This window comes from Nylanderia fulva, unplaced genomic scaffold, assembly GCF_048542155.1.
Source record: "Nylanderia fulva isolate GAGA-0341 unplaced genomic scaffold, ASM4854215v1 Scaffold36, whole genome shotgun sequence".
NCBI lineage: Eukaryota > Metazoa > Arthropoda > Insecta > Hymenoptera > Formicidae > Nylanderia > Nylanderia fulva.
The window spans coordinates 739,841-766,876 of record NW_028190433.1 but is presented as its reverse complement, the minus strand read 5'-3'; the positions used below and the strand labels follow the sequence as shown (position 1 = coordinate 766,876).

At 28.5% G+C, this 27,036-nt stretch overlaps 3 protein-coding genes across 9 annotated transcripts in view; 1 reads left to right on the top strand and 2 right to left on the bottom strand.

Annotated features, from left to right (window-relative positions):
- Sam-S (S-adenosylmethionine Synthetase) overlaps positions 1-27,036 on the top strand; it is a 56,814-nt gene that overhangs the window by 20,230 nt on the left and 9,548 nt on the right. For 3 of the 5 annotated variants that reach the window (XM_085485332.1, XM_029317098.2, XM_085485331.1), the window contains exons 3-4: positions 3,800-4,168; positions 18,832-19,073. The gene's annotated coding sequence lies outside the window, so the exon portion shown is untranslated. Of the gene's footprint in view, positions 1-3,799; positions 4,169-18,831; positions 19,074-25,299; positions 25,472-27,036 lie in introns of those variants that run through there. The other 2 variants (XM_029317099.2, XM_029317097.2) reach the window with 2 other exon arrangements.
- On the bottom strand, positions 738-9,419 carry LOC114941909 (phospholipase B1, membrane-associated). Of its 3 annotated transcripts, none has more exons than XM_029317093.2 (9): positions 8,870-9,419; positions 7,174-7,619; positions 4,427-4,536; positions 3,940-4,144; positions 3,575-3,751; positions 3,300-3,459; positions 2,696-2,855; positions 2,327-2,478; positions 738-1,160 (listed from the first exon to the last, which is right to left on the bottom strand). In XM_029317093.2, the coding sequence occupies exons 2-9, from the start codon at positions 7,276-7,278 to the stop codon at positions 982-984; spliced, it is 1,248 nt and encodes a 415-aa protein (XP_029172926.1). In that variant the 5' UTR covers positions 7,279-7,619; positions 8,870-9,419; the 3' UTR covers positions 738-981. The 3 variants fall into 3 exon arrangements, with proteins under 3 accessions (XP_029172926.1, XP_029172927.1, XP_029172928.1); XM_029317094.2 differs by having other exon boundaries at positions 7,174-7,516; XM_029317095.2 differs by having other exon boundaries at positions 7,174-7,509.
- On the bottom strand, positions 9,500-16,327 carry LOC114941910 (phospholipase B1, membrane-associated). The gene is made up of 7 exons (XM_029317096.2): positions 16,052-16,327; positions 14,317-14,403; positions 13,350-13,561; positions 12,724-12,906; positions 11,763-12,061; positions 11,363-11,544; positions 9,500-10,987 (listed from the first exon to the last, which is right to left on the bottom strand). Exons 1-7 carry the CDS (start codon positions 16,188-16,190, stop codon positions 10,845-10,847), a joined length of 1,245 nt encoding a protein of 414 aa, XP_029172929.1. The 5' UTR covers positions 16,191-16,327; the 3' UTR covers positions 9,500-10,844.

The window sequence follows — 27,036 nt, the reverse complement described above, 5'->3', positions numbered from 1 at the left end:
GTGTGTGTATGTGTGTGTCTATATATATATATGTATAAAAAAATTCCATACATATTCTTCGTTCTTTGTTAACCGGATATTCTGTAAAATATATTCTGCCTTTCGCCATAATAGGCATTCCGTTTGAAATTTTAAATGGGTTATTTATAAACTTCGGTAATATAAGTGTTCTGTTTAAAATGCACTTTTTTCCATTTCTCGTTCTTTTTCCTCTGTCAAGATATGCGAATTTCTTACGCGCACATATAAATGCTATCATTGAAACTTTAGAGATATCGCAGTTGCAAATAAATTTAGCATTATTCTTATTCAATGCACATACATATGCATACATAATTTATTTTTTTATTTAAGTTTTTTTCTAATGAAAAATTATATAAATTATAAAGTAATAAATTTAAAAAATTTTAGTAAATTAGCATATTGTATAACTAATGTGAATATAATATAAATGATATATTAGTAATGAATAAAAAAAACGAATAAAATAATTTTTTATTTATAATGAATTTATTACACATTAAAACATTTGTTTGCATTTATCTGAAAAATTTCAAAATATTTTATTTATGTTATTTGATTACTTAATACATTTTTGTCAAATTATATATGTTATCTAATATATTTCCTATCTCTGAAAATGTTATCACATTGTAGACGATTACGTTCTTCTCAAATATGTATGAGAAATAATGAAGATATTGCAAATCACATATAATAATAATTATATAGGGAGTGAGTAAAAACAATTAGTTCAACACTAATTATACTAATATATAAACAGGGGTGTTTAATTTTATACTAAAACTATTTTTATTAGATAATATCTCATTTACGTTTTTTAAGTCTAAAAATTTTATGCAAATAATATATCGATAACAGATGCATTATTATTTTATTTTTATATCTAATTTTTTCGGCATCTTATTATGCATCGCATAAATATTTTCGTAAATTATGGTCGATCTGCCGAAACTTACGCTATCTAGGTGTAATTTCATCTTGTCTACCGGTCAGTTGGAAAAAGCGCGAATTAACGTTCGTGAAGAAATAGGGTGCATTCTCTGTAGGACAGAGTACTCTCTCCAATATCTTCGGTATTCCGCTGTCCGTCTTGTTTCCGACTGGTTCCAACATATTGTTCCACAAAAGATTGGCACCTGAAAACAAGAAGGAAGCGCGTACTTAAAAGAAACGAAAATATTACTTCGCTATTTCCACGTAAAAGTAACAATGCGAATAATTTCAACGATAGACTGACGTGACGTTTTCTTTCACCATGACTCTCATTGACATCATCTAAAAGATACTTAATGATTTCTCTTAAATCGTTCACACGCCACTGACAAACACGCGCTCGCGTTTATAACAGGCCAGCTGCAAGGGACAGATGATCATTTTATTGCCCATGAAAGCGTTGTTCAAATGATCTATTGATTTTTAACCACGTATATCAGCAAATATAATCATTAACTGATCGATCTTCGTGCGAGAGACCTTTATTAATCCGCGGGTCTTTATTAATTCCTGAGTGCTGTCCTTATTATTTTGCATTATAATAACGGAATATAAATGCAAATTTACAGTTATGAATATTGCACGCTTATTACGTGTCTCTGACATAATTAATCATAATTTTGTATATATGTATGTTGCACTTGTGCGGTACGGAATATTAAATTAATTTTCAAGTTGAACGTGCATTATTTACGCAAATGGTCATCAATATCGGAATTCTTCAAAAATACAATTAACATAATTATGTAAGGGTAACTTATTTTTAATATGGTTAAAATTAACTTATAAAACTTTATTGCAATTAATCGATATATTATCTGCAATTTGCATTTAATTTGCATAAAATTAAAAAAAAATTAAATTATATGGTATATATATGTAAAATAAAAAATTATGGTGCTATTAGCAATACTTACAAGTATTTTTAAGTAAAATGAATTGTATAAATTAATAAAATAATAATAACTTTTTGATTAAATCTACATCAATATTATTGCGTAAAAAAATTTTATATTGTTTTTTTTATTGCGATTCTCTAATTTCATTCATTATTTATTGTAACACGCTGATTCTCTTTGGTTGTGTGTGTGTTGTCGCCTAATGAAATGTAACCGTTTTAACACTTCAGTGTTCTTTTTGATGTTGTTAGGCGCAACTCAATCGTTGACAGTAAATAGCACATTATTACATTTTGAACAACAATTTTGAATCTTGAATAAAAATATATTTGCTTGAAACAACAAAAGAGTAGAACAGTAAAAGTATTAATACATATTTTTTTTATTATTAATATAACTATATCTCTTACCGAGCGCATGTCCTTTCTGACTGAAGTGGAAACAATCGTATGTGACCAGAGTAGAATCGATCGGCGGTGCATGAATAGGATCTGCATTAGGTGCATTGAATAATTTAGTAAATGGCTGTAATACTACCGTGAAATCCGGAAATTTATCGTATCTATAAAGAAAAACAACAAATATAGTCACTATCATTTTGTGTGTAAATAAGTTATGAATTTAATGCACCAAACAACTTTCTCAGCACACATATATCGAATATAATAAAAAAGTTCCTTTCAAATAATACTAGACTTTGAGAAAAAAAAGATTAAAAATTAATAGTTTGTTAATTAAGCAAAATATTTAATTATCTGTTGAAAATATTAAAGACTTACCTTCCTGAGTATACTAAAGTTTCGATGGCTTGCTGATAAAGCCGTGACATGTGCGACGCGTCAATTTCCGGCTGATTACCCTCATGCATACAAGCGCAATAAAGGGGATGCAATATTTTGCACGAGAGACTTTGTTTTACTCTAATGGAGACCGTAACATCTGTCAAAAAATAATACGGACAGATATAAGTACATACGATAAAATAAAGTTTTTGCAAAAAAAAAGTATATTATTATATATAATTAATATGCACTATAATTTTTGTTATATAGATCTCATTTTTAGATCTTATTTTTAGTTGAAAGAAAGGCCAGAAATACATATTGCAACAATAATATCTTTTTGTTTACGTTATAGTATATAAAAAATTACTAATTAAATTTATTAACTTTTTTCTAAAATTACTAATTAACAAAAATTGGAAAATGGCTTTGTTATATATATAATCAACGCAAATGAGAATGAACTAATAAGAGCCAAAGCGCGGAAATGCAATTGACTTCCGGAACCATTTGCCTCTTATTAGCCCGCTCTCATTTACATTGATTACTAATTAGATTTTATCTAACTAATCTACTCATTAAATTTTTATTAAATTATCACCTATGGGTGGAATCAGATTGACTAGCGTTCGAGGAAGCGCAATCCTTAAAAAATCAAGCGCTCTTCGTAAATGCAGGGCATAACGCATTGGCGAGAACTGTTCCGGACCGTAACATTGTGCCGAACAAATATCGTTAGCTCCAAAGAGAATCGTTATAAGCTGAAAGATAAAAGAAAAATTTTTTTTTAGATTTAACTAAAAATTTTAATAGTGGTTATAATTTTTTTTACCTCGCGTCGCAATAAAAAATTGCAAGACGCACGAGAATTATTACCTTCCAATGTTTCTTTACATTTATTTTCGGATCGTTCTTAATCCTCTGCACCAAGATTCTCGCTTGCTGCAACACATCCTCCGTAGCAGCAACTGGGAAGGCGATGTTCAATTTCGCCGTGGTTGAATGAAACTCACCCGTATCCGTGGAGTATCCGGTTAATTTCGGATTGAATAACTGTTATTGCAATAATAATAAAAAAAATTTGTTTTTCTTTAATTACAGATGGAATCGAACGGACAGCTGGATTGAAGAGAATGAACATTAATTCCTAATTTTTCACTCGCTTTATATGCGCGTGATATCTTTGGAAGATCGACAAACATGAATATCAAGATCTCAAAGAAGTCTTTCACACGTCATACCTTCAAAACATTAGGAAGCGTGAGGAAGTGCCTCCAATCACCTTGACCTCCGGCGCACCAGCTGACTCCACGTGCCTCGATGAAGGTTCCTACAGCGAACTCTTCCATGGCGCCGTTTCCGGCGACTAAGGAATCACCAAGACCACCGATCACATCGATGTCGCCCGGTCTCAATCGATGAACGTTGTCTGGTATCGTCAAGGACCTGGGCGAGGAATAAGAGAAAAGGGTGAGTTGTTCAAATATACTTATCAATTTTTTTTACCTCGCGTACCTAGCACTACACGTGATTGTCTGCTGATACATAAGTCATATTTATTGTCATTAAGAAAATGATATTATACAAATGACTATGGTCAGCTCCGAAATAATCAAAATACGAGCAAGTACCTGTTTAATAAAAATGCTCCACCTCGTAATCGCCGAGGAGACAATTGTACCTCTGGTTTGGTATTTCATATAAAATAATAATTAAATGAAGTTATACCTGCCAGAACGCACGGTGCAAGGAAACGAAAAGTTGTCAGGGATTATCGGTTGCCTTCGTACGCCACTCTGTATCACATAACTCGGAAATCCATCTGCATCGATTTTTTTCTGAAAATTGAATTGAATGAATCATACGCACCTAATTCTGTTTATTTTATGCACATGCAAAAAATGTGCATTTAAGTTTTATCGTATTCGGTGTATCTAACAATACTTGTGCGCGCTTAAATTACAATAACTCTGATGATGTAAAATTATTTTAAAACAAAATGATTATAATACGAGTTTGCGTAATTATCGTTATTATTCTTTTACATAAGATTTGCATAATTGTGTAAGAAAGTAATTTCTCCTGTGATGAGATATGACGTCGCTTTGATGCCACTCTCTGATTGTCCAACTACAATATCCAATTACACGAGATTCGTATCTTCATTCAAGTGACATCGTCAAACACTCGTTTGAGTATTTGAGTTTGCGCAACTTTCAAGATATATGATTACCCAATTTCATTAACTACAACAGTAATGATAATTTCAATTCGAGCAACAATATAGGATTTTATCAGAATATATTTTTTTATTTATTTTGTTAAAATAATATTAATTATTAAAATTATTCATTATATTTTAATTTAAAAAAATACATATAAATTCAACGAGATAACAACACCTGCAAATATACAAGAAAAAGTCTCGATAAAGAGATGTTTTTATGTAACCGCACCATTATCATTCATGTAAGTGAATAATTGAAGTTCTTTTATGAAATTTTCTCAGAAACTAAATCGTCTCGAAAATTAAAAATACTGCACGATCGCGGAAAAATTCTTATTAAAAGCATTTTTGATGATATAACGTTACATTAAATATAATAAATTTGTCCGGCTAATATACGTAAGAATAATTTCTGCAATCAATTGTGCAAATGTATCTCCGAAGTAGAACGAGACTTTTCACTTGCGGTTCTTTTCTGTCAGCGCATTTAAGCCGGTGTCGATTAGCGTGCTTAACATTCGTCACACGTCTACACTCTTGCTTTCTTCGATTTGCATTCCAACGTGCATTGCGTCGCGTAGCGACTTAAATATTGGTACATATAAATAATTTGTCAGTCATATACTCTCGAAATAGGTATGTCATATCTAGGTGTGTCTTGACTACATTTGTCGAACTTTCGAAAGGAATATTATTAGACTGCTAAATATTTGTTTATTATTTGCATATATTTTATTAAAATACCATAATGTACATATTTTATCCATCTTTTAAAAATAATAATTGATTAATTCGGAATATTTATTACTATATACTGAAAAAGGAGTTTGGTTGTTTTTTTGACGAAACAGAGAATTGCTGGTTAAATCGACCAGAATTCCTTATAATGTAACAAGAATCTGGTTGCACAAGAAATTAGTTGTTTGTGCTAACCAAGATTCGTGTTGCATTATAAGGAATTCTGGTCGATTTAATCAGTAATTCTCTGTTTCGTCGAAAAACAATGAAACTCTTTTTTTCAGTGTATTACAAATTAAACTTTACATTTTAAATTTTACATCTTTACGAATTTTAAATGTCTAATTTATGTGGATTTTTTATAAAAAGCATATATAATGTGACGGTAAAACTTTGAGAAAAAACTATCGCAAGAAATTTAAAAAAATAATTTAGAAAATATTATATATATTAAGATTTATGATTATATAGTTTATAAAAAATGAAGTATATTGAAACGATTCTGAACATTTTTAATATGGCACAAGGCTTGCAAGTCAAAGTAGATAAAAAGAAATGTTTCGGCCTTTCTCCCATCGCGTGGAATGCAAAGCATTCTCTTTTTTGAATTGCGACAACTTCCGGTTTTTACTATTAAAAAATAAAGATTCAATCTTTAATGTCATAAATAATTTTTTATCCATTTTAATAATAATAATATTGTAGTAGCAAAAATATTGTACATTATAAATTGGATTATAAATTAGACTAAAGAAAGCGCGTTAGTAATTTATTTTATGTGTTTTATATTGCTTTTTTTTATTATTTTACATTAAAATATCAACGATAAAGAGAAAAAGAAAAAGCTGTTTAACAGATAATGTCATATTTAAATTTTGTTGTAAATCTAAAAAGAAATTACAAATATCGTCCGGATAAAAGAAGATCTGGTTTTAACTCGCAAATCACGCGCGATTTCTCGTTTGGTACGAACGTAGAATGATCTTCTGCATACTAAAACATTTTCGGCAATCCTGGCAACAACATTTCTTGTAAGTCTACTTGTCAGTTAAACTATTGAATTTGTGAACAATTACAAGCTTGGTGACTCTCACTTTTTTATCTTCAACAGTTATATTGCGGTTACAACTTAAATTGCAAAAATTAACATTAATGGGACAAGTTTCTTTTTTGTATAGCTTTGCTTGATGACTTTTTGCTTTATGCACCTTTATATTCTATATAAATAATTTAAGTACGTTTGCCTTGGTTTAATTCACAACGTTATTTATTTAATCCAATTTATTAAATTTATTTATACGTTTTTTATTTAATTAAATAATTAAATAATTAAATTTAAATTTGAAGTTGTAGTTTTGGCAAATCTAAAATTAAATACAAAAATTTCTCGAATCTCGAATTATTACATTCATAAAATAATTTTACAAAAAGAGACAAATATTTTAATACGATTTGAATACAATATGAAATTTAATTGATATACTTTGCGGTCTTAATACCAAAAACTTACCTTGCCTGCTTGAATTATTCTGTACAAGAAATCCATAAAGGACACGCAACTGCACGGATGAAAGCCAACGATGGCCAGATATAAGTAAATTACTTGAACTCTCATGACTCTTCTGTCGAGAGTTATCAACGAGCGTTTCGAGAATTGATTACTGAAGAAATTTCTTTATGATTTTCTTCAAGCTTTTTTATTCTTCAACTAATCATTTCATGTTGAAAGATCTTGTTGGGCTTCCGACTCGGTCGAACGAGACTTCCGGTCGCCATCGATTCGTGGCCTTCAATCTTAAGAAGCGTACGTCTTCAACAAGTCTTTCGAGTTTTCGACTGGAGAGAACTGCAAACTTTGACGTATGTATGTACGAGCCGTTATTTGCGCATGCATAAAGCGGGAGAATCATTTCAATAAAGCCATGGCCAGATTCCCGTTTGTTTAACGACGGATACCTATCGCGATATGTAGAATTGTTTAGTTAATCTCTCTCTCTCATCTTTCGAGTAATGGATAAGTTTCTAACCAATCTCTTCATTCAAGTAAAGATGCAAAACTAACATTCCCCAATTTTTCTTAAAATATTGTGTTATAAATGCAATTATAAATCCTATATTTGTATTCCAAATAAAAATGTACAGCAAAACTGACGTTAAACATTTCTGATTAAATTTTGAAGTGCAGGCAAAAAAAATCTTTAATCGTTTTTTTTCGAAATTTGTTCAATCTCTTAATTTTAGTATAAATTTTGAAGAATGAGGAAACAGAATTTGAGTCTTTCTTCTGTCATGTTACTCGTATTGATGTTAAGGTCGACTGGAATAAGTCTAGGAATTGGGTGTGTCACAGAATTTACATACATACACAGTTCGCAAATTAAAAAAAAAATACAATTAGATTCGTAAAAAATATACAAGGAATTTTTTCTCTTCGCTTGAAACCCAACATTGAACACATATAATTGTTAGTCTTTTAAACTCCGTTAGCTTCGATATCTATGATCAAGAGAAAGTGAATGTCTTTCAGGGATTCAGATTATATCAAGTTTGGCCCTAGAGAGTGTCTTTGCTTTTGGTTAAAAATACATTAGACGTATATTATATTTTAGATTGCTTCATTTCTCAAATTACGTCTCTAATTATATAACGATACAATGATTCCTGTTCTCATAAGAAGCCTGCGGTTTTGCTTAATTTCTCAGGAATGCAAATGAGCGGAACAACGAACGGTGTTTTCGCATAATTTTGCAAGAAAATAAAAAACGATAGAGTCGACAAAGGCTTCGAAAGTATCACTTTAGATCTTTTAAAAGACGAAAGATGCGCTTTCGCTGTGCAAGTTCGCGTACCAGCCCCGTTGGGCATTTTCATAAATCACTTTTCATATCTTTAGAAAATGCAATTTGTCGTTTGTGATGCGAAAAAGTAGAAACGACGTTGTCAGAATATCGAAGCATATACACAAACACATTAACGTGAATATATGAAGAGCTTTTTAACGCGCGCGTCAACATAAAGAAGAAATATTATACATATACATATCTAATAATAATAACACCTTAACGAATATTTTTTCATAGATTAAATTAAAAAATATATACTATCAAATTTAATTAATTTTTTTTGCCAATTTTGTATTTTGTATATAAATTTAGTCTAGTATGAAAATTTAATGATTCTCAGCGGTTACAAATATATATATGTACCTTGCTATTCGGTGATCTGTTCCGCATCGTTACAATTGAGGGATTGTTTAAACATCAAGAAGCTTGTTATTAAAAATTTAGAAATGTTTCATTACAATTAGATGTTTTTTTTTCACTGTATGTAAATCAACCTCTACATATTTAAGATTAGCTCTACCAAATTTCGTGAATATTTTTCATGACAACACCTTCAAGTCTGCAAAAACTGTGTGACGGGAAAAAAGTCTCCTTTCTTTTGCCGTAAAAATCGTTATCGTTTTTGGGACAAATTCTCAAACAATTATCTAAACACCAAACTCTCGCGTAAAATTATAATGTTAATAAATTATATATAGTTATTTCGCGAGAACGTCGAGAAACTTCGCGATTTGCGTATCGGTTATGCGAAGAAAGCCGATTTTCTTCAACGGTATTACCGGATGACACCACAAAACATGAATGAAGCGGGTCGAAGAAAGACGTTCTCGTACCCATCGATGTGACCCCCACCTTTGAACATATTGACGATTCCCCTGCATTCTTTCGTAATCCTAGGCGGTAGTAGTTAAAAGCATATACTACGTGAGCAACGAGACATTAGACAGCCGATGTTACGATAAATCATCTTCCTTATTAATATACGTAAACACATTATACTTGTTTGAATATTTATTGACAAATTCTCTTTTATATAGAATAGCTTCTCTGAAATTACATTAATTAACATGTTAAATTTGTTGACATCGAGGATTGAATACCGAAATAACTTCTTTATCAATTGTATATCGGTATCGTATTTATCTTTATTAAGATGGCAAAGAAAACAAATTTCAATCATATATTAGACGTCAAATATCGATAGACGTCAAAAGTCAAAATTTTTATAATATATGCATAATTTCTCGGTATATACATAACACTTTTCGGTAATATCATTACTGTAGAGCGATATTACTATATTATTATATTCTTGAATGTTTTTATTACCAAATTGAATAACTGATTGATTGATTAACAAATTGATTAATATTTATGCTATATATTTCAAAAGAATCGAAATAAGAGGTACATATAAATTTATCCATAACTGAATATAATTGTATTATTTTTTTATATTTACAGAAAAAATTATAAGCTCATTTGTGATTACAAGAAATCAATTTCATGTGTTATTAATGCACTTACTGATATAATAATATAATATTAATGCCTATTGCAAATACCGATATTTATATCAGTTGAATCTTTTTTATTGCTGTTATATAAAATCAAAAAACATCAGTTTCAATCTCTGATTCACATGCTCTGATTCTGCAGTTTGCAATCGTAAATACATGAATTGCACTAAATAGAACGTACATTTAAATCTAAAGAAAATAATAAACATAATACAATTATATGTGCAACTTAACGTTGTGTAATCCTTTATAGCGTCACGTAATAATAATAATTGGAATAATTTTGCATGGAACAATTTTCCATTCATATATATTTGCTCTATAAAGGATAAATAATCATAGCGCTCTGACTATACTTAAATAATTATGCCATTGTGACTACATTAAAAAAAATCACGGCATCATATTACAACTGCTTGATTTATGACCAAACGATTAATACTTTCTCCTTTGTCAAGTATCAATATTTCTTATACACGATTAATAATTAATTTTGTTAGAGAATTTGCCTTTTTTTTATCAATTGAACTCTATATATTAAATAAATAGACCGAGCAATAATAATGCAACTTTAAAAATAAGTAGGAAGAAAGGGAAAACATAACTAAAGGCTCCGTCTTTTTCTAATGAAAGAAAGTAGTAGACACCTGAATGCGAATGTATGCTAACACGAAATGCATACGCATGCACACATGCATAAAAGCGCGAATAATAGAAAAAAGCATTGCTAAATAATGTTTTCTCTTCTTTTTCACTTAATTCTTATATCGAAGCATTGCGAAGATAGAAAATATGCTCAGTCTATTTATATATTATATTTAACCATACACTCCTGAATTTACATTTGTAGCCAGATAGGGTCTTTCTTCTGTTGGACATAAGAATGTTTGGAAAGGTGGTTCCCAAGTTTCCGATTTGTTACCCACTGGTTGCAACAAATTGTTCCATAGACCATTTGCATCTGCAAAAATTGAAACAAAATATTTTTTAATACATTTAATTTTTCAATATTAAATTAAAATTTTGTTTAAATTGATGATTATTATATGTGTTTGAGTTGATATTTATTTAATGATAATTTTCGACAATTCTGTACTAATATGACAATTATGATTTGATGAAGTAAGATAAACGACTTGTAATACTTGTAATCATAATAATTATATTATTGCATTTTTTAAAATTATTGCAACATTGCGTGCTAATCATTATTAACATTCAATAAAAAAATTAAACAATTTTAAATACAGAAGATTAGGTAAAATAAAAATTGTTTAAACTTGAAAATTAAAGAAAGTTATTTATGTTATATTTCTTTAGAGAAAAATAAACTTACACCAAGCATTAGTTCTTTGTCTAAAGTGAAGACAATCAATGCTTAAATATTCATGTATAGGGACAATTCCATCCTTATTTTTTGGCAACATTGAATGTCTAAGAATGGGTTGAGCTACGACTGCGAAATCATCACTCTGCCATTCTGGCATTAAAGAGATTTCAATTTCTGCTTGCGACCATCTGAAATATTTTTCCCAATTTTTATTCAATCTCTACATTTTGCTTTTAATATAATAATACCAATAATACTTTTATGTCTCGATGATATGGGTAGAATTAATTTATTATAATATGAAATATTTTTACGTAATAATAATGTATAAGCCATTTAAAACCACGATAAGTTGCGTTATATAGAAAATAATTATTGGCATTTGATAAAAATTATGTAAGCTCACCTTTCTATTATCTCATAATAATAGTTTCTATGGGGTCTAAATGAAAAGCCAAACATGCAAGGACACTCAAAACTCATTGTGAGAGAACAGTTGAACGACGGGTTTCCTATTTGAGCTTCAACCAAGACTTCTGAACTTATAGGCGCAATTATAGCCACGAAAGTTCTTGGTAAATTTTTTTTAAGTATTCGTAAAGTTTCAATTACATTTTGTTTATGATCTTCTACAACCTTTTCGGCTGTTGGTTCATAACATATGTTAGCACAAAAATCGTTGATTCCGATATTCATTGAGACAAACTGTAAATAAAATCTAATCGTCAGAATAAAATATTTTTCATAATTAGGAATGCAAAATTGTTGACGGCGAAGTGATGCTTTATAATTGTAGCATATTAACGAAAGTAAAAATTACAAGATTACACAGAGAGCTTTCTCTCTTAAAATTTACCCTGAAAATCATGGTAATCGTGAGACAATATATTGGAAGAATTTTATAAGAGTTTCTCTAACTAATATTTACCACAATAAAAAATATTAATATGTACATACTAAATTTTACTATGTATAAATATAGTAAAATTAATTGAACATATTTTATGTCTTATTATGGTGGATATTAATATTTTGTGGTGAATATTAATCAAAGAAACATTTATAAAATTCTTTCAGTACCATACTTATTGTCCTATGATTATCATGATTTTCAGGGTAAATGCTAAGAGAAAATTATCTCTATGTACGGGAGACGATATATATAAGCCCTTCATTACATTTTTATGTGTTAAGAAAAAATTGATCTTTAGATTAAAATTCTTATAAAAATCCTGTAACTATTTACAATTATCGCAATTGCAAATGATAAAACAAAATTTTAAATAAGATTGCAAGCATGTTTAGCATACAAATAATAACACTTATCGTTCGCGTTTGTAACAAATTTAATTAGTCGAGTAACATACCTTCCAAGCCTTGTCCCAAGTCGTACCCACCATTGGGTAACTTTTAATTCTCTCGACTAGTACCTGCGCGTCATAAGGCAAGTCTACGGACATGGAACCAATTTCAGCAACATTTAATTCCGATGCTTCCATAGTTGTCAAAGAATCTCCTACTGCATATCCTACTACATTAGGATTGAATTCCTAAAATATAGAACATTTTTGTGTGATTTATTTGCATTGTTAAATAAGGCATTAGTTCTCAGAACGTGACATCATTTTAATAGAGCATCATTGTAATTTTTCCAAACATTGTTTATGAAAAAAATCAGAAAAACTCAGAAATCTTAATTTTGATTATAAATTTTCTATGAGAATAAAGTGAGTAAAAAAAGCGAATTAAAAAGTAAAAATGTTTTACTTACAGCACAGCTTTCTATTAATTGTTCTACATTCTTATTTAATTTAATGACGCGTTTATTATTTTATACTGTTATCATATCTTAATGCAATTCAGAATTATATCAGTGAATTATATAAAGTAATGGAGAGTTTATTCATATGTTTATGTTTAAATTTTAATCTATATCAAATGAAAAATATCACTATGTATTAATATAAGAATATTAATCGCCTTAAAAGTTCACCTTAATAATGTTAGGAACAGTTAACCACTTTCTCCAATGTCCTTGACCTCCTCCAGCCGCGGTAACTCCTCTGTTGCTCACGAAAAGGGCTATGAAACATCTAGCAAAAACGGCGGCTCCAGATGTAAGGGAATCACCTAGTGTGCCAATTAGTTGGATGTCACCCGGTTTTAATTTGTTCACGTTCGTTGGTGGTTCCTTCGATCGACCAACTAAAATTTATCATCGATTATGTCCCGTTCCATAAAGAAAATACATACCATCTTTCACCATTATATTGTATTTAATAGTATATCATGTTTTATTTGATTAATTTCGAGTTAACATTTTTTTCGAAAACATTATCGATATACGCACGTACACATTTATAGTTTTAAAATAATTAACTATTAAGAAACATATTTTTCAGATTTTAAGAAAGAAAGAAAGAAAGAGAGAGAATCTTATTTTAATAGAATTTTAATAACTTTCGATAATTCTTCTGGTTTCTTTATATTAAAGATGAATCTCATATTATATAACAAACACTTGGTATTGCATCAAGTAAAATTTGTGCTACGTGCACAATTATTTATTTAAACAAAAATAAATTTTCCAGGAAACTCACGCGCATTACCATCCACGTAATTCTATCCCGAAAAAATTACATTGTTCTTCACATGAGAGCTAATTAATATCTATTTTTAAATTAGTTTATAAAGATATGTTGCAATTATAAAAAAAAAATAAAATTGTTTGCTAATTTTTAACTGCTTCAATAATTAGGCAAGAAGAAATTATCTTGCGACATCCAATTTTCGGAAAAACGTGAAATTTTTAATAAAAATATAATTTGTGACAAAAGAATATATTTATTGCAATAATAAAATGACTAAAATAGATGAAGATAGAATTCTGAACAAGTGATACTATGGATAATTGTTGGAAAAGTTGAAAAATAATGATAAGATGCTAATAAATATCTTACTTGAAACATTGCAAGGAAATGGCACATTCTCAGGAACTTCTGGGAACGTTGTTCCTGGGGGTGGTCCCAACAATTTTTCTATCGGGTCTGTAAGATTAATAATAGCGCAAACAATGAGATAATAAAAAATAAAGATTGCTTATATTGCACTCTAAATAGGCAATAATGCACATAAGTAGGGAAACACGATAATTATTTATAGAACAAATAAATCTGCTATTGCTGAATAATGATAAAGTAAGAACTATATATAATGCACGATTCTTTAAATGCAATTCAGTACGTGCGCCGAATTATCGACTAAGGTAATGAATTATGCAGAACAGTAGTAGGAAGAAGCTTCACGAAGACGCGAGTTACATTTGTTTGCTCACCGGAAAGAAATTACTTCCTTTAAACTACGTTAGAAGATGTATATGTGCATGTATTTTTTTATCAAAGTTGGCGTATTCAATCAATAATTATTTATAAATTACGATAAATAAAAAAATATATTTAACGTAATTTTTAAAATATATAAAATATTTATATAATTCATTAAACTTATATTGACTGAAAGTACCATATGGTATCCTTAAACCAAATACCAATTAATTTATTTGAATGCTTTTTCATTGATTGAATATGTATCTATATTACAAATATTTTATAGATGTCAAAATGTTCATATAATTTTTCGCGTTTAGCTACTCAATATAAAATTAAAATAAAAATAATATTGAGCGGTACTCTAATTGAATTTGCATCAGAATAAGAAAACTAATCAGAAATAAATAAATTTTATAGCTCACGATTTTATAATCTTGCACATGAAGTCGTAAATGTACATATCCGTCGAATATGACCGAGAATCAGGAAACTATCAAAAATGAATAAATTTTATAACTTCATGATTTGATAATTATCAGAAATGAATAAATTTTATAACTACTTCACGATTTGATAATTTTGCATATGAAGTCATAAATGTACATCCATCGAATACAATTAACTTAGAATCTAAAAATTCTCAGAACTAAATGCATATAATTTTTTTATAACTAGCTCACGACTTTATAATTTAAAATTGCACACAAACTCATAAACGTATCCATCGAACTCGATTATTTACAGTCGAGATATGATTAAAAATGAATAAATTATCTTAGTTGAATAAATTTCATAAACTAGCTTGATTTTATAACTATGCACATGAATTTATAACTTGACATACGATTTTATAACTATATACATGAAATTATAAACATACATTTATCGAATGAATTAGAATCTGAAGCTTTTCAGAAATAAATTTTATAATTTAGCTCACAATTTTTTATATAATTTTGTACATACACGAAGTTGCATTATCTATTTTTCGATAGTACCAAATTAAAATAGAATAGGACATATTCAAATATATGAGAATATATACAAGATTTACATTTCTTCTGCTTTTATGATTATATATCGCGACTTGAAAATCTGACATTTTTGTGGATCTGCACAAATTATTTTAATAATAAAATTAAGTTAATCATATTAAATATTAAATATTTCGAACATTTTTACTTAGAAATAATGCTGAATAAGATGCATCTAATTTTATATCAAGATAAACATTGATGAATGCAAATTTCAGGACGGGCTACAAAAACTTAGTAATAAAATTTGTATTTTTTTAAGGAACTTAAAAAAGAGCGGAATATTAAGAATATGAACTCTTTCTTTTATATCGCAAATTACGCATACATACCATAATAGTCTTCCACCCAATGACGGAGACCGGCAAAGATTTCATCATTAAAGGGAGTATCTAGGGCAGTTTTAACGGGCTGACTTGACGCTCTCCAATATAACTGCAGCAGCAGGATGCAACAGAGCCATTTCCACATTGTTTTCTAGGGTGATAGAACCGACGACGAAATTGAAATTTCAAGTGTTGCAGAAGCAACACTCTTGACTATTTAGTAATGGAAGCGTGTTGCACCGTTCGAGATCGAGGTAACCAATGACCCATCGCGCAACTTAGCTTGCGAGGAAGACTCAAATGCTGTACAGAAATCGGGACCTTGATCAAAGACAAGGTTAGTCCGTTTTGCACCCCTCTGCAGGAAACAATAAACCGTGATTGCTTTATGATGGGAAACAGCACGACGAAGGCAAATATCTTATCTTTTTTACCATTTCAGGTTTTATATGATTTTTTAATGTTCTTAAAAATTATGTAAAAAATAGTTTATAGTTATAATTATAGTTTATAGTTACATATAAAATTATTTAATATTTTGTCCCTCAATCCAGCAGCTATTTCACGATCGTGTATTAAGTCACGCGCAAATAGCGAGGCCATCATATATCCTACAAATTTTTGTAGTATAATTTTATACTAAAAATAATGTTTACTATTGAAGACAAATATCTATATAAATTTTAAAAAATGGAATACAATTTTTATTTTTGAGAGATACAAAAAAATAATAGGAGAATACATTGAAATTCTGAATCTCAAATGCATCGCTAGTTACGGGATGCATTAATATATATTTTTACAAGTATACATTCAAGATGTTTGTGACTACAATTAAATGGTTACATAACTCTAATAATAAAATAATATTTTAAAAAATAATGCATTAATTAAGATTTAATAAAATCTTAATTTTAACTTAATTAATGTTTTCTAAAGTATAAATTAAAATTCCATTATCTTATATACAATACATGTATATAAAATCCATTTTATATGCAACTGATTAAGATTTTCATTTGCATATTTGTCGAATTATTTGTTGTTACGTATACAGGATTTATTGAAAAAGGATACAAAAAGATATAAAAAAAGTTGAACTTTAACGTAAAATACAATAAAAAATTAGATATTAAATTATTTAAATTTAAATGAATATAAAATTTGAAGGTAATGTCTATAAATTAGAAATAAAAACTAATTGAAGTTATTACATTATTATTATTATAAGTAAATAATTAATTAGTTTTATTGTTATGCTATATTTCTTATATGTGAATTATAAAAATACATATGTTGGGATTATAAATTTAATTAATTAAATTTATTCTTCTTTGCTTCTTTTAGTATTTTTTCGTGAAATATTGATTATTTTCAAGTTTACCTTTCTTATTAATTAATAATTTAATCAGCCCTTATTTAATCAAATTATTTTTGCCGAACCGCGGACGATTCTCGATGATTCATTCTTGATTTATGCAGCATCCACGAATCAAACCAAGTGTGTGTATCAGTTATCTTCTGTCGTATTTCTATATTACACATGTAAAGTCGCTTAAACAACTTGCCGCGAGATTGCGACAGTTACAAAATTTGCTCCAAGAACGATATTATGACGATAGCTATTGTATTGTATTATCACGAACATGAAAAAAACTATGGCTGATCATAGCAGGAGTTCGACTACTGCTACTAACAGCGCCTATTTTATCATCAGACGTTTTTTTGAATAAGTTTTTCGGAGCATTTAAAATTATTTAACGACGGACGGAGTTCTTAAAAATAAAAAATATACATTGCTTGACAAGATATATTTGCAGATGTATTTTAAATCGCGATTTATGTATTTATTTTTATCTGCAATTACGGCAAACATGTCGAAATAATACTCGAATAATATTTACCACAAAATATAATATTGCAAACTATTGAAGGAAACTTTATATTAAGTTCAGAATTGTTTATAAATATTTAAGTATGTTATATAATCAATATGAGAACGGACATCTATCTAGTAATAAGATTGATCGTCATATTGTTAATGTTTGCAAATTGATTAAATATTAATTCTTGAGTGCAAAAAATGCACACACATTATTATTCTAATTATTCTCTCTAAATTCTCTAATTTTATAAATATTATTGTATTTTATTAAACATTATGTTTGCGTGAAATTTTGCATGTACTAACAAATATTGCAACAAAATATTGCGCATGAGATAATTAACTCGAAACATTGTGTCATCATTAGCACATATATATTTCTACGATATCTTGAGGCAAAAACAGCAAATGTATTCTGTGTAACTTTCGATTTCATTTTGCCTTTCTTGAATGTCTCGTTGATAACATTTAATGTCAAATTATGTTTAATGTTACACATGTCTAATCACTATTGTGAAATGAATATTATCGCAAAAATTGCTACTGTTATTGCAAAGCTTGTTTGATATTGATTTTTCAAGGGAACAAATGATGTCAAAAAGCTCAGAAAAGACGAAAGTCTTTCGAAAACAAAATATCGATTTGTAATAAACACGAATGGGATAAAAATATTCACCATTTAACTTTATTAATCAAAATTAATAAAATCCAATATTTTGCGATATAAATCCTTTCTTTACAATAACTTCATCAAAAGAGTGATCATAAAATATTATAATTATTCAAATTAAAATTCTGTTCATATGTAATATGTTTACATTTTAACAATTAAAAATAATGTCGCATTTATTAACGTTTTTAAAGCTTGATTGATCAAAAAATTATTTTGTCATTTTTTTAGAGACTCGCTGAAATACGAGGAAATTTGAACCGGTTTGAACGAGACAAGCAGAATAATCCCGGCAAAGGATTAATAAGATGCATCTCTCGGTCTCTGTCGGAGATTCTTCCTGCGCAGTACCCGAATTCTTAGCCGAGGATGCTTCGAGGGTGAGAAGAACGTGCTTTAACATTTAGGAGACTTCTATTTTCGGCAGCGGTGCGCCTCTTGTCAAGCATCGATCGTCGTTTTTTTCCAAGTAGGTAAGACACATATATAAGGAGTTGAAACTGGAGGATCTGCGAGTTAGATGAGATAGAGAACGAGAGAAAGGGGAAAAGAGGGAATCTTTCTCAGGGAGGGCGCGCTCTGATGGAAGAAGAGGATTTGTCAGAGGTCAAGGTTAAAACGAGTGAGTTCTTCCCTCTCTTCGCTTTTTCTCTCTTTTTTTCTCCAATCCCACCACCCTCTTTCTCTCCCTTCTTCAAGTCACCGTCGCAAATTTGCAGTATTATCTTCAAAACAGATGTCTAGAGCTGCCGATCGACAATAATTAATATCGAGCCAAGATGGATGTGATTTTTTACGCAATATTAGAACACGAAATACGAGAAATCGATCACTTTGAAATCTGTGTTCGACATTCGCGCCTAAAAAAAGACGGCGGTTCATCCTTTTATATAAGATCCTATATAAGTTTAATGCGATTCAGAGAGATAAATTAAATCCATATAATCTGTATAATCTGTTTTAAATATAGTAAAGTCATATCTAAAGTGGGACATACGAATTATTCCGTATCTTATATATGGCGAAACAAACAGCAAAAAGAAGAGAAAGAAAGGGAGAGAGAAAAACGTGAATATATTCTTAATTATTGCATAAAATTGCAGGAATTCAATAATTGGAAAACAACATTTACAGTTACATTTTTATTAGTATCGTTTTTTGTTAGGAATTTTTTTCAGCAATCATATTTTTGATTAGCATTATGATGAATCATGATTATTCTATAAAGGAAAGATCGTAATTAGTGACCACCGGAGTCGTAGAGACTCTCCACAGCTTATCTCCTCGAAATTCTATTCCGCAGATAACGAATCAGCGTTATCAACATTCATTAGTATACAATGGTAGAACAGAGCTCTTATATGACTATCTTGAAAATTAGCAGCTTTACATACGTAAATCACACTGTGTATCTTGGACTTTTTGTAAAAACTTCTTTATAATTCTGATAAATTTTTTTAAACATTCGATAATTTAAATATAAATATTTCCGCGCAATATAATACGTAACATAAAGTATACGCAATACATTATTAACAATGTTATACATTATTCAGATAAAAATATTAATTCATATGAAAATGACGAGATAAAAATATTTATCCGTGGATAACAAAAATTATTCAAATTTATTAAGCTAATATTTTATGCAGCTTTATTCAAAAAATTGAATAAATGATAAAAACAGATGTCTCACTTCATATTGACGCAAACATAATTTTACTTTCAAATCAATATCGTTAAAAGAGTTAATCATAATAACAAAGCCCATTGTTCGACTTGTGTATGTTTGGACAAAAATGAAAGAAATGTTTGGAATTTTATTCTTTACGTTGCTGCATCTACACAATATATATCTTCTAATATAATCTCTTCTATTCAGATGTATATAGAAAAATTCTGACATGCAGAATAAGAATTACATAAAAGCCACGTGTGTCAGTCGAATTATATAACGTTACTCGCGTCTAGCGTCTATCTGTTAAACTGTTCAGCTAAACGAAATGTGATTCCTTGCTGACACGAATCGTATAACGAGTTTGTATGAGAAAATCATCCACACGTGTTGCTCATAAGAGAGATAAGAACAGACGTTTTTCCATGTAACGATGTAAATTAATTGTTACAGATGTAATGTAATTATTGCAACATTCCATTGCTCGATCATCGCCGATGACGTTGCTATAAAATCTCGCGTGTATACAAATATATAAATAATATAAAAGTGTACTACGTAAAAGTGTACATAAGATAAGATAATAATTTATATATAATTTGGGGAAATTATATGATTATAAGAACAAATATTTATTAATGATACTAGAAAACATGATTTGTAAAGTAGATATCGATCGTATCCAATATCGTAATAAAAGTCATGAAAGCCGATGATATCTATATAGATTTTTCATCGCCGAGAGATTGTATCGAGATCTCGTGTCGACCACTGACAATCGATAGGTCAAGATCGAGTTCACTCACAGTGGGGGATCGCAAAGATATCTTCAGTAAATATATTCACACAAACGCGTATTTTATTGATCATAAAAATAACGTATCTTTGGAGCGAATGAAGTCGATAACAATAAAGCGTGTTTAGATTTTTTACTTTGCATATCGATCACTTTTAACTCGCCAAGTGATCTGCAGAGTTAACCACGAGTTGAGGAAACAATATTATTTGTTTAATGAGAAACGCGCGGCTTTATCGCGCGCATTTTTTCACCCCGTTCTCGCTGTTTCACTGACTCTCTTTTGCAAAGATTAACAATATTATTAATAACTAACACGTCTTTCGCGAACCAAGAATAAAAGAATCAATATCAATCATCGAAAGCACAAGCATGCACGCAGCCAAGTCATGTATCGCTTTAACAACATAGAGAATCACATATAAATAAACGCGTATGAACAGCTTGTGTCTAAACAGAACTACTTCCATAAATGTATCTTATTGTTGCAATTAAATGATGATATACCTACGAAAGTATAATACATAATTCGAAAATAAATCTGATAAATCGAAAGGAGTAAGTTAAAGTTCACGCGTTAAATATTTTTTCCGCTTTATCATAACAGATATGATTATTTTTCCTTTTTACTTTACAACACATGCTAAGATAAATAGTTAAAAGTCTCCATTTGATATTTTTGTATACGTCAGCGGAAATTTGATTAGCCTCGCGATACATGTATATATGCACATGAAATTTTAGCGATATGTGTATATTTTCATTTTGACCGTGCTTCTATAACAACGATACGAGTACAAAGAATCGCTTTATCAGCTGTTTGTCTTTGATGTATCCAAGTGTAATGTGAACACGATGAAAATCATGCTTATTAGACACATCTATTGGTTTATACAAACGGTATGCGTGCCGGTTCAATGAACTCGCGAACGATATTGATCTAATTCCAAGAGACTTCTAAACGCGCAATTTTCCCGCGCACGTCAACACGAAATAAATGAAATTTATGATCTCGAGCGAGATAAAAGATCTACTTTAGATCCTGAATGACGAAGGTGGATAATCTCTTAAAATAATGTAAACACAGATGATTATCTCCGGAAGTTGCGCTTCAACTTTTGATTATCAGTATAAAATGTTATCAGATTATATATATATATATATATATATATATATATATATATATATATATATATAATGCGATTTTTATTAAAACATCAAACAGCAAGTTTTTATTCATGAAATGAGAGTTTGTTCATGAAATTCGCAGTAATAGGTGATATAATGATATCTTTAAATTATCAGAATTTTCCTAATAATCGTTATTGAATAGTCATGCTAGCAAAAGATTGGCTCGATTTAAAAGGAAAGATTTAACTTTATCAATCCATGACAATCAGTTTTACAATAACAAATTTTAAATCCATCTCGAATATATATGTTAAAGGAAATGTATATTTGCACATGATAAAAAAATATCAGATTTCTTACTTCAAAAGCTCTAATTTTGCAAATTGGAGAAAAAAAATTTTTTTATATGCGATAAAGAAAACATACGTATACATTGGAATTCAATGCACTAAGAATTTTTGTTTCCGATAAAGATAATTATTAAAATAATTATTAAAAATAATTATTAAAAAGAGAAAGAAATATTAAAGAAATTAAGGAAAATAATTTTTAAGATAATTTAAATCTATATCAAATGATTATTGATGTCATATCAAATGCGTCATGATCTGTTTCCTATACACTTATCATTTTATTTATATCTTGTTTCCTGCTTTTGCTCAATCATTAATATTTAATAGGAAAGGAGAGAGAAATATTTAATTTTTAACATTTTTCAAATCTACATATGCATATTAAAACATATGTTTATACATTTCGTATACATTTATACTATGTGGTAGATATTTCCTGAAATTTAAAAAATAAGGACGTTTTGAGATTTTCAAATATCAATAATATTAAAATAATGAATTAATATGAATTTAAAATGAACTATAATGTCAACATCTATTACACGTGTATAACTTCTATACTAAGGGTTTATTATTTGGCTATCAGTTTCTGCTGATACATCGTGCATCATGTTTATTTAATTTTTCAAATGTCAATAATATTAAAATAATGAATTAATATGAATTTAAAATGAACTATGTCAACATCTATTACACGTGTGTAACTTTTATACCAAGGGTTTATTATTATTTGGCTATCAGTTTCTGCTGATACATCGTGCACATTACATCATGTTTATTTAATTTTAATTTAATATTATTTAACATTAATATATTATGCTAGCATATGCTTATTTAGTATATATTATGAAGATTCTGATCGTTTGTTTCTAACATTATTCTATTGTAATATTTGTTAATAACTAATTATATTCGGTATCATATAATGAAATTAGTCTCCTTAAAATTTTTTAAACGATATATAACGTAAAAATGTCACAAAAATTATTTAATGTAGTACATCAAATATCCAAATAACTCAAAAAGCTCTTCTCTTTAAATTTTTTCTTCAAAGATTTATTGCGAGAATCATTAAGATGCAACGGTATATTACGATAAATGTAATTTTTACAACACCACGGTTTATTATTAATTTTTTCACATTATTTCTAGCGGTCCTTTTTTGTTTCTCTAGTAAATTTTTGTAGCTATTTGATAATCGAGCAAGTAATAGTTGTGAGATTCAAATCTCATTTGAATTAATTTACATAGATTTGGGTCAATCTGTATTTGCTTTTTAATTATTTAAGCAAAGTTATCTGAAAAAAAATTCTTCCCAAATCAACTATAATATCAACTGATTCAAACGCTTGAAAAGACTTATTATTTGAGAAATCGGTTAAAATATAATCGTACTTGGCTTTTGACTTATAAAGTTTGAAATGATTAATAAAAAAGTGTATAAAAAGTAAATGATTAAATAATTATTGAGAGAAAATATATATTATACTTTCAAATGAAGAAAACTAAATGTTAAATATGACAACTAATATGCAAAATAATAAGGAAAACAGATATACTGATTCAAACGCTTGAAAATATTTATTATTTAAGAAATCGGTTAAAATATTATACAATCATACTTGGTTTTTGACGTATAAAGTTTGAAATTATCAATAAAAAAGTGTATAAAAAGTAAAAATAATTATATAATTATTGAGATAAAAACATATTATACTTTCAAATGAAGAAAACTAAATGTTAAATATGACAGATAATATGCAAAGTAATAAGGAAAACAGATATACGACACCTAATGTATTAAAATTATTATGCCAATTTATCAGCACTTTATTGATGCTACTAGATCAGTCCTCGTAAAAATGTAGCTTCTTCTATGCAATTTATTCGTTAACAAAGAAAATTCCATCACGCAAAAATTAATTCAATAAAATATTAGTTATATAACTATATTTTAATACAATTAGCAAGTTATTAAATAAAGTTTGTTGACATTATTTGCAATTAATTATGGTCTCAATCAAGTGTGTCAGATAATCGCTATCACTAACTAAAGTCAACTTAATTATTTCATTTTCATTAACATGATTTGATGTTATACGCTAATAAAACGTAACATGTAGAGTAATCATCAATTTTGACAAGTCATTTACAAGTAATATGTAAGATAGGCAATTTTGACTTGATTACATCATATTACGTATATATTTCATGTCATATTATCATCGGGTCGAAAAACGCATTTTCTTTTGACGATAAAATATGTCATAGCTAAATAAATGATAACGCGACAAAAAAAGAATTAAACATTTATTAGTTTAGAAGTTTTGCGAGTTCATATTCTTCATAATTTTTTACTCTGGAAATTTTTATATGCATATCCAAAAAATGAATTTACAATTTCATAGTTCCATAGATTATATATCTTGTATCCTCTGCTTCTTTAATTCTTTTAATTTCTATAAAATTTTCGATTTAATTGTCTTTAAGATGATTGAATTATTTACATTTTTAAAACACTCTGTTTCATCGAATATTTCAATCTAAAATCACATCCTTAGCAAATGTCCAATTATATCTCATTTTTAGAGAGAACATATACACAAAATTACAAACTATCAATTTGCTGTAAAATGATGTGTCATTTCGATATCTTGATATGTATACATTATTTATCACCCCCTTCCAAGACCTCCTCGGTCTACCGAACGATATATAAAAGTATGACCAGTCTGCTCGCATTCACATTGCAATTTCGAAAAGTGACAACATCTCTCGATTGTACGCAAGTTTTTGTGATTTCGATTTGTCTCTTCCGCGATTTAAATCTCTGTGAAGAAAACCCAACAGTAGCAGAAAATCGGCACGCGAGAATAAAATTACAAGCTGATTAATAAACACTTGTTGGCGTTATCGGTAAGAATCGATCATAAACCGGATACATCGAGATTTCCATTTATATTTCTATCATTAAATGTACCAAATATGCTTCATTATCAAGCCGATAATTGTATGTGAGTGAAATGGTTCAAACGATTATACATGTACTTATATACACATGTAGTGTTGAAAGCACAAGACGATACAGAAAAATACGAATCATTTCTTTTGTTTCGTAATTCACAAATCGCTCAGCATGATGCAATGTTAAAAGTTTAAAATGTAAAGTATGACTGAGCAAATTATAAATGATATATTTGTGATTTGTGAAGATCATAGTGTCACATTGATAGTACAAATGTACTATGATAAGTTACAAATTTATCATCGTGTCACTTTAAGGCTATCAGATTATCGTCAACTTTGATTTTGAAAAACTTGAAAATTTTCACAGCCACGAATTAATCATAATTTAATTAAATCTAAAGTTATTTAATTAATGACTAAACAAAATTATTTGAAATCTACTCTGCTTGCAGAACTAAATTAGGATTATAAAAATTTGAGTTAACTAGATATAACATTGGATAATCTGATGACACGTCGGATTTTACAGCAAAAAAATCGAAAAATTTTCCTATGAGATTTTTATATCATCTGTTATTTTTATTGACATTCCTAAAATTTTATTCGTTGCGATTTTTATTCTTTTATTATAAATACAAAATATTATTTGATCTAAATTTTTAGCTTTAAAGATGAAATCGTCACAAGAATTAAAATTTCTACACAATTTTAATGATCTATCATGCTATTTAATGATGCAGCATTACGCAAACTAATGAAAATTACAATAACTAATGCGAAAATTCCAGTATCATGAATAATATTATTGACAATCGATACACAATATTGACGAATGTTATCACAAAATATTTTCCATAAAAAACGCGTAATAAATCTTTTCTGTTCTTTGGTGTAAAGCACTGAGAAAACTTGTATGAAATAAGTGTTGTGATAGTTTTCGTGCATATACTTAATATAATTACTATTTAAAACACGCAAACATAATAAGAGATAATTTGCATAATTGTTTATTTGAAAAAATATACTTACAATAAAATTATAAAGTATAATTCTGCAAATTACAATTTTGCGCAAAAAGTCTAATAAATCACGCACTACTTTTTTGCAACGCGAATGATACGCATTTTTACACATTTCAACTTTCTAATATTTTAATTAGACGATTATTTACATGATTATTATATTTAATTTATATGATTATTATCTTTTAATTACATGATTATTATAATTAATTGTAATATTTTAATTTATAATATGTAATTGTACAATATGATCAAATATTTGCATATATTAAGATCATTGAATATTCCTAATATATGGAATACTTTCCCTCTAATATATGTTCATACACGTAAAAATGAAAAATTCAAATGAAAGCTAATGTGTGCGTATTTATTCAAGTAGACGCACAGCATCAATCGATTCTCGAACGGAACGATAATTGAATTTCTCAGGGCAGAAATGATTTCGAGCGAAAGTCCATCTAAATTTGATTATAATCTCGCAAGAAATTC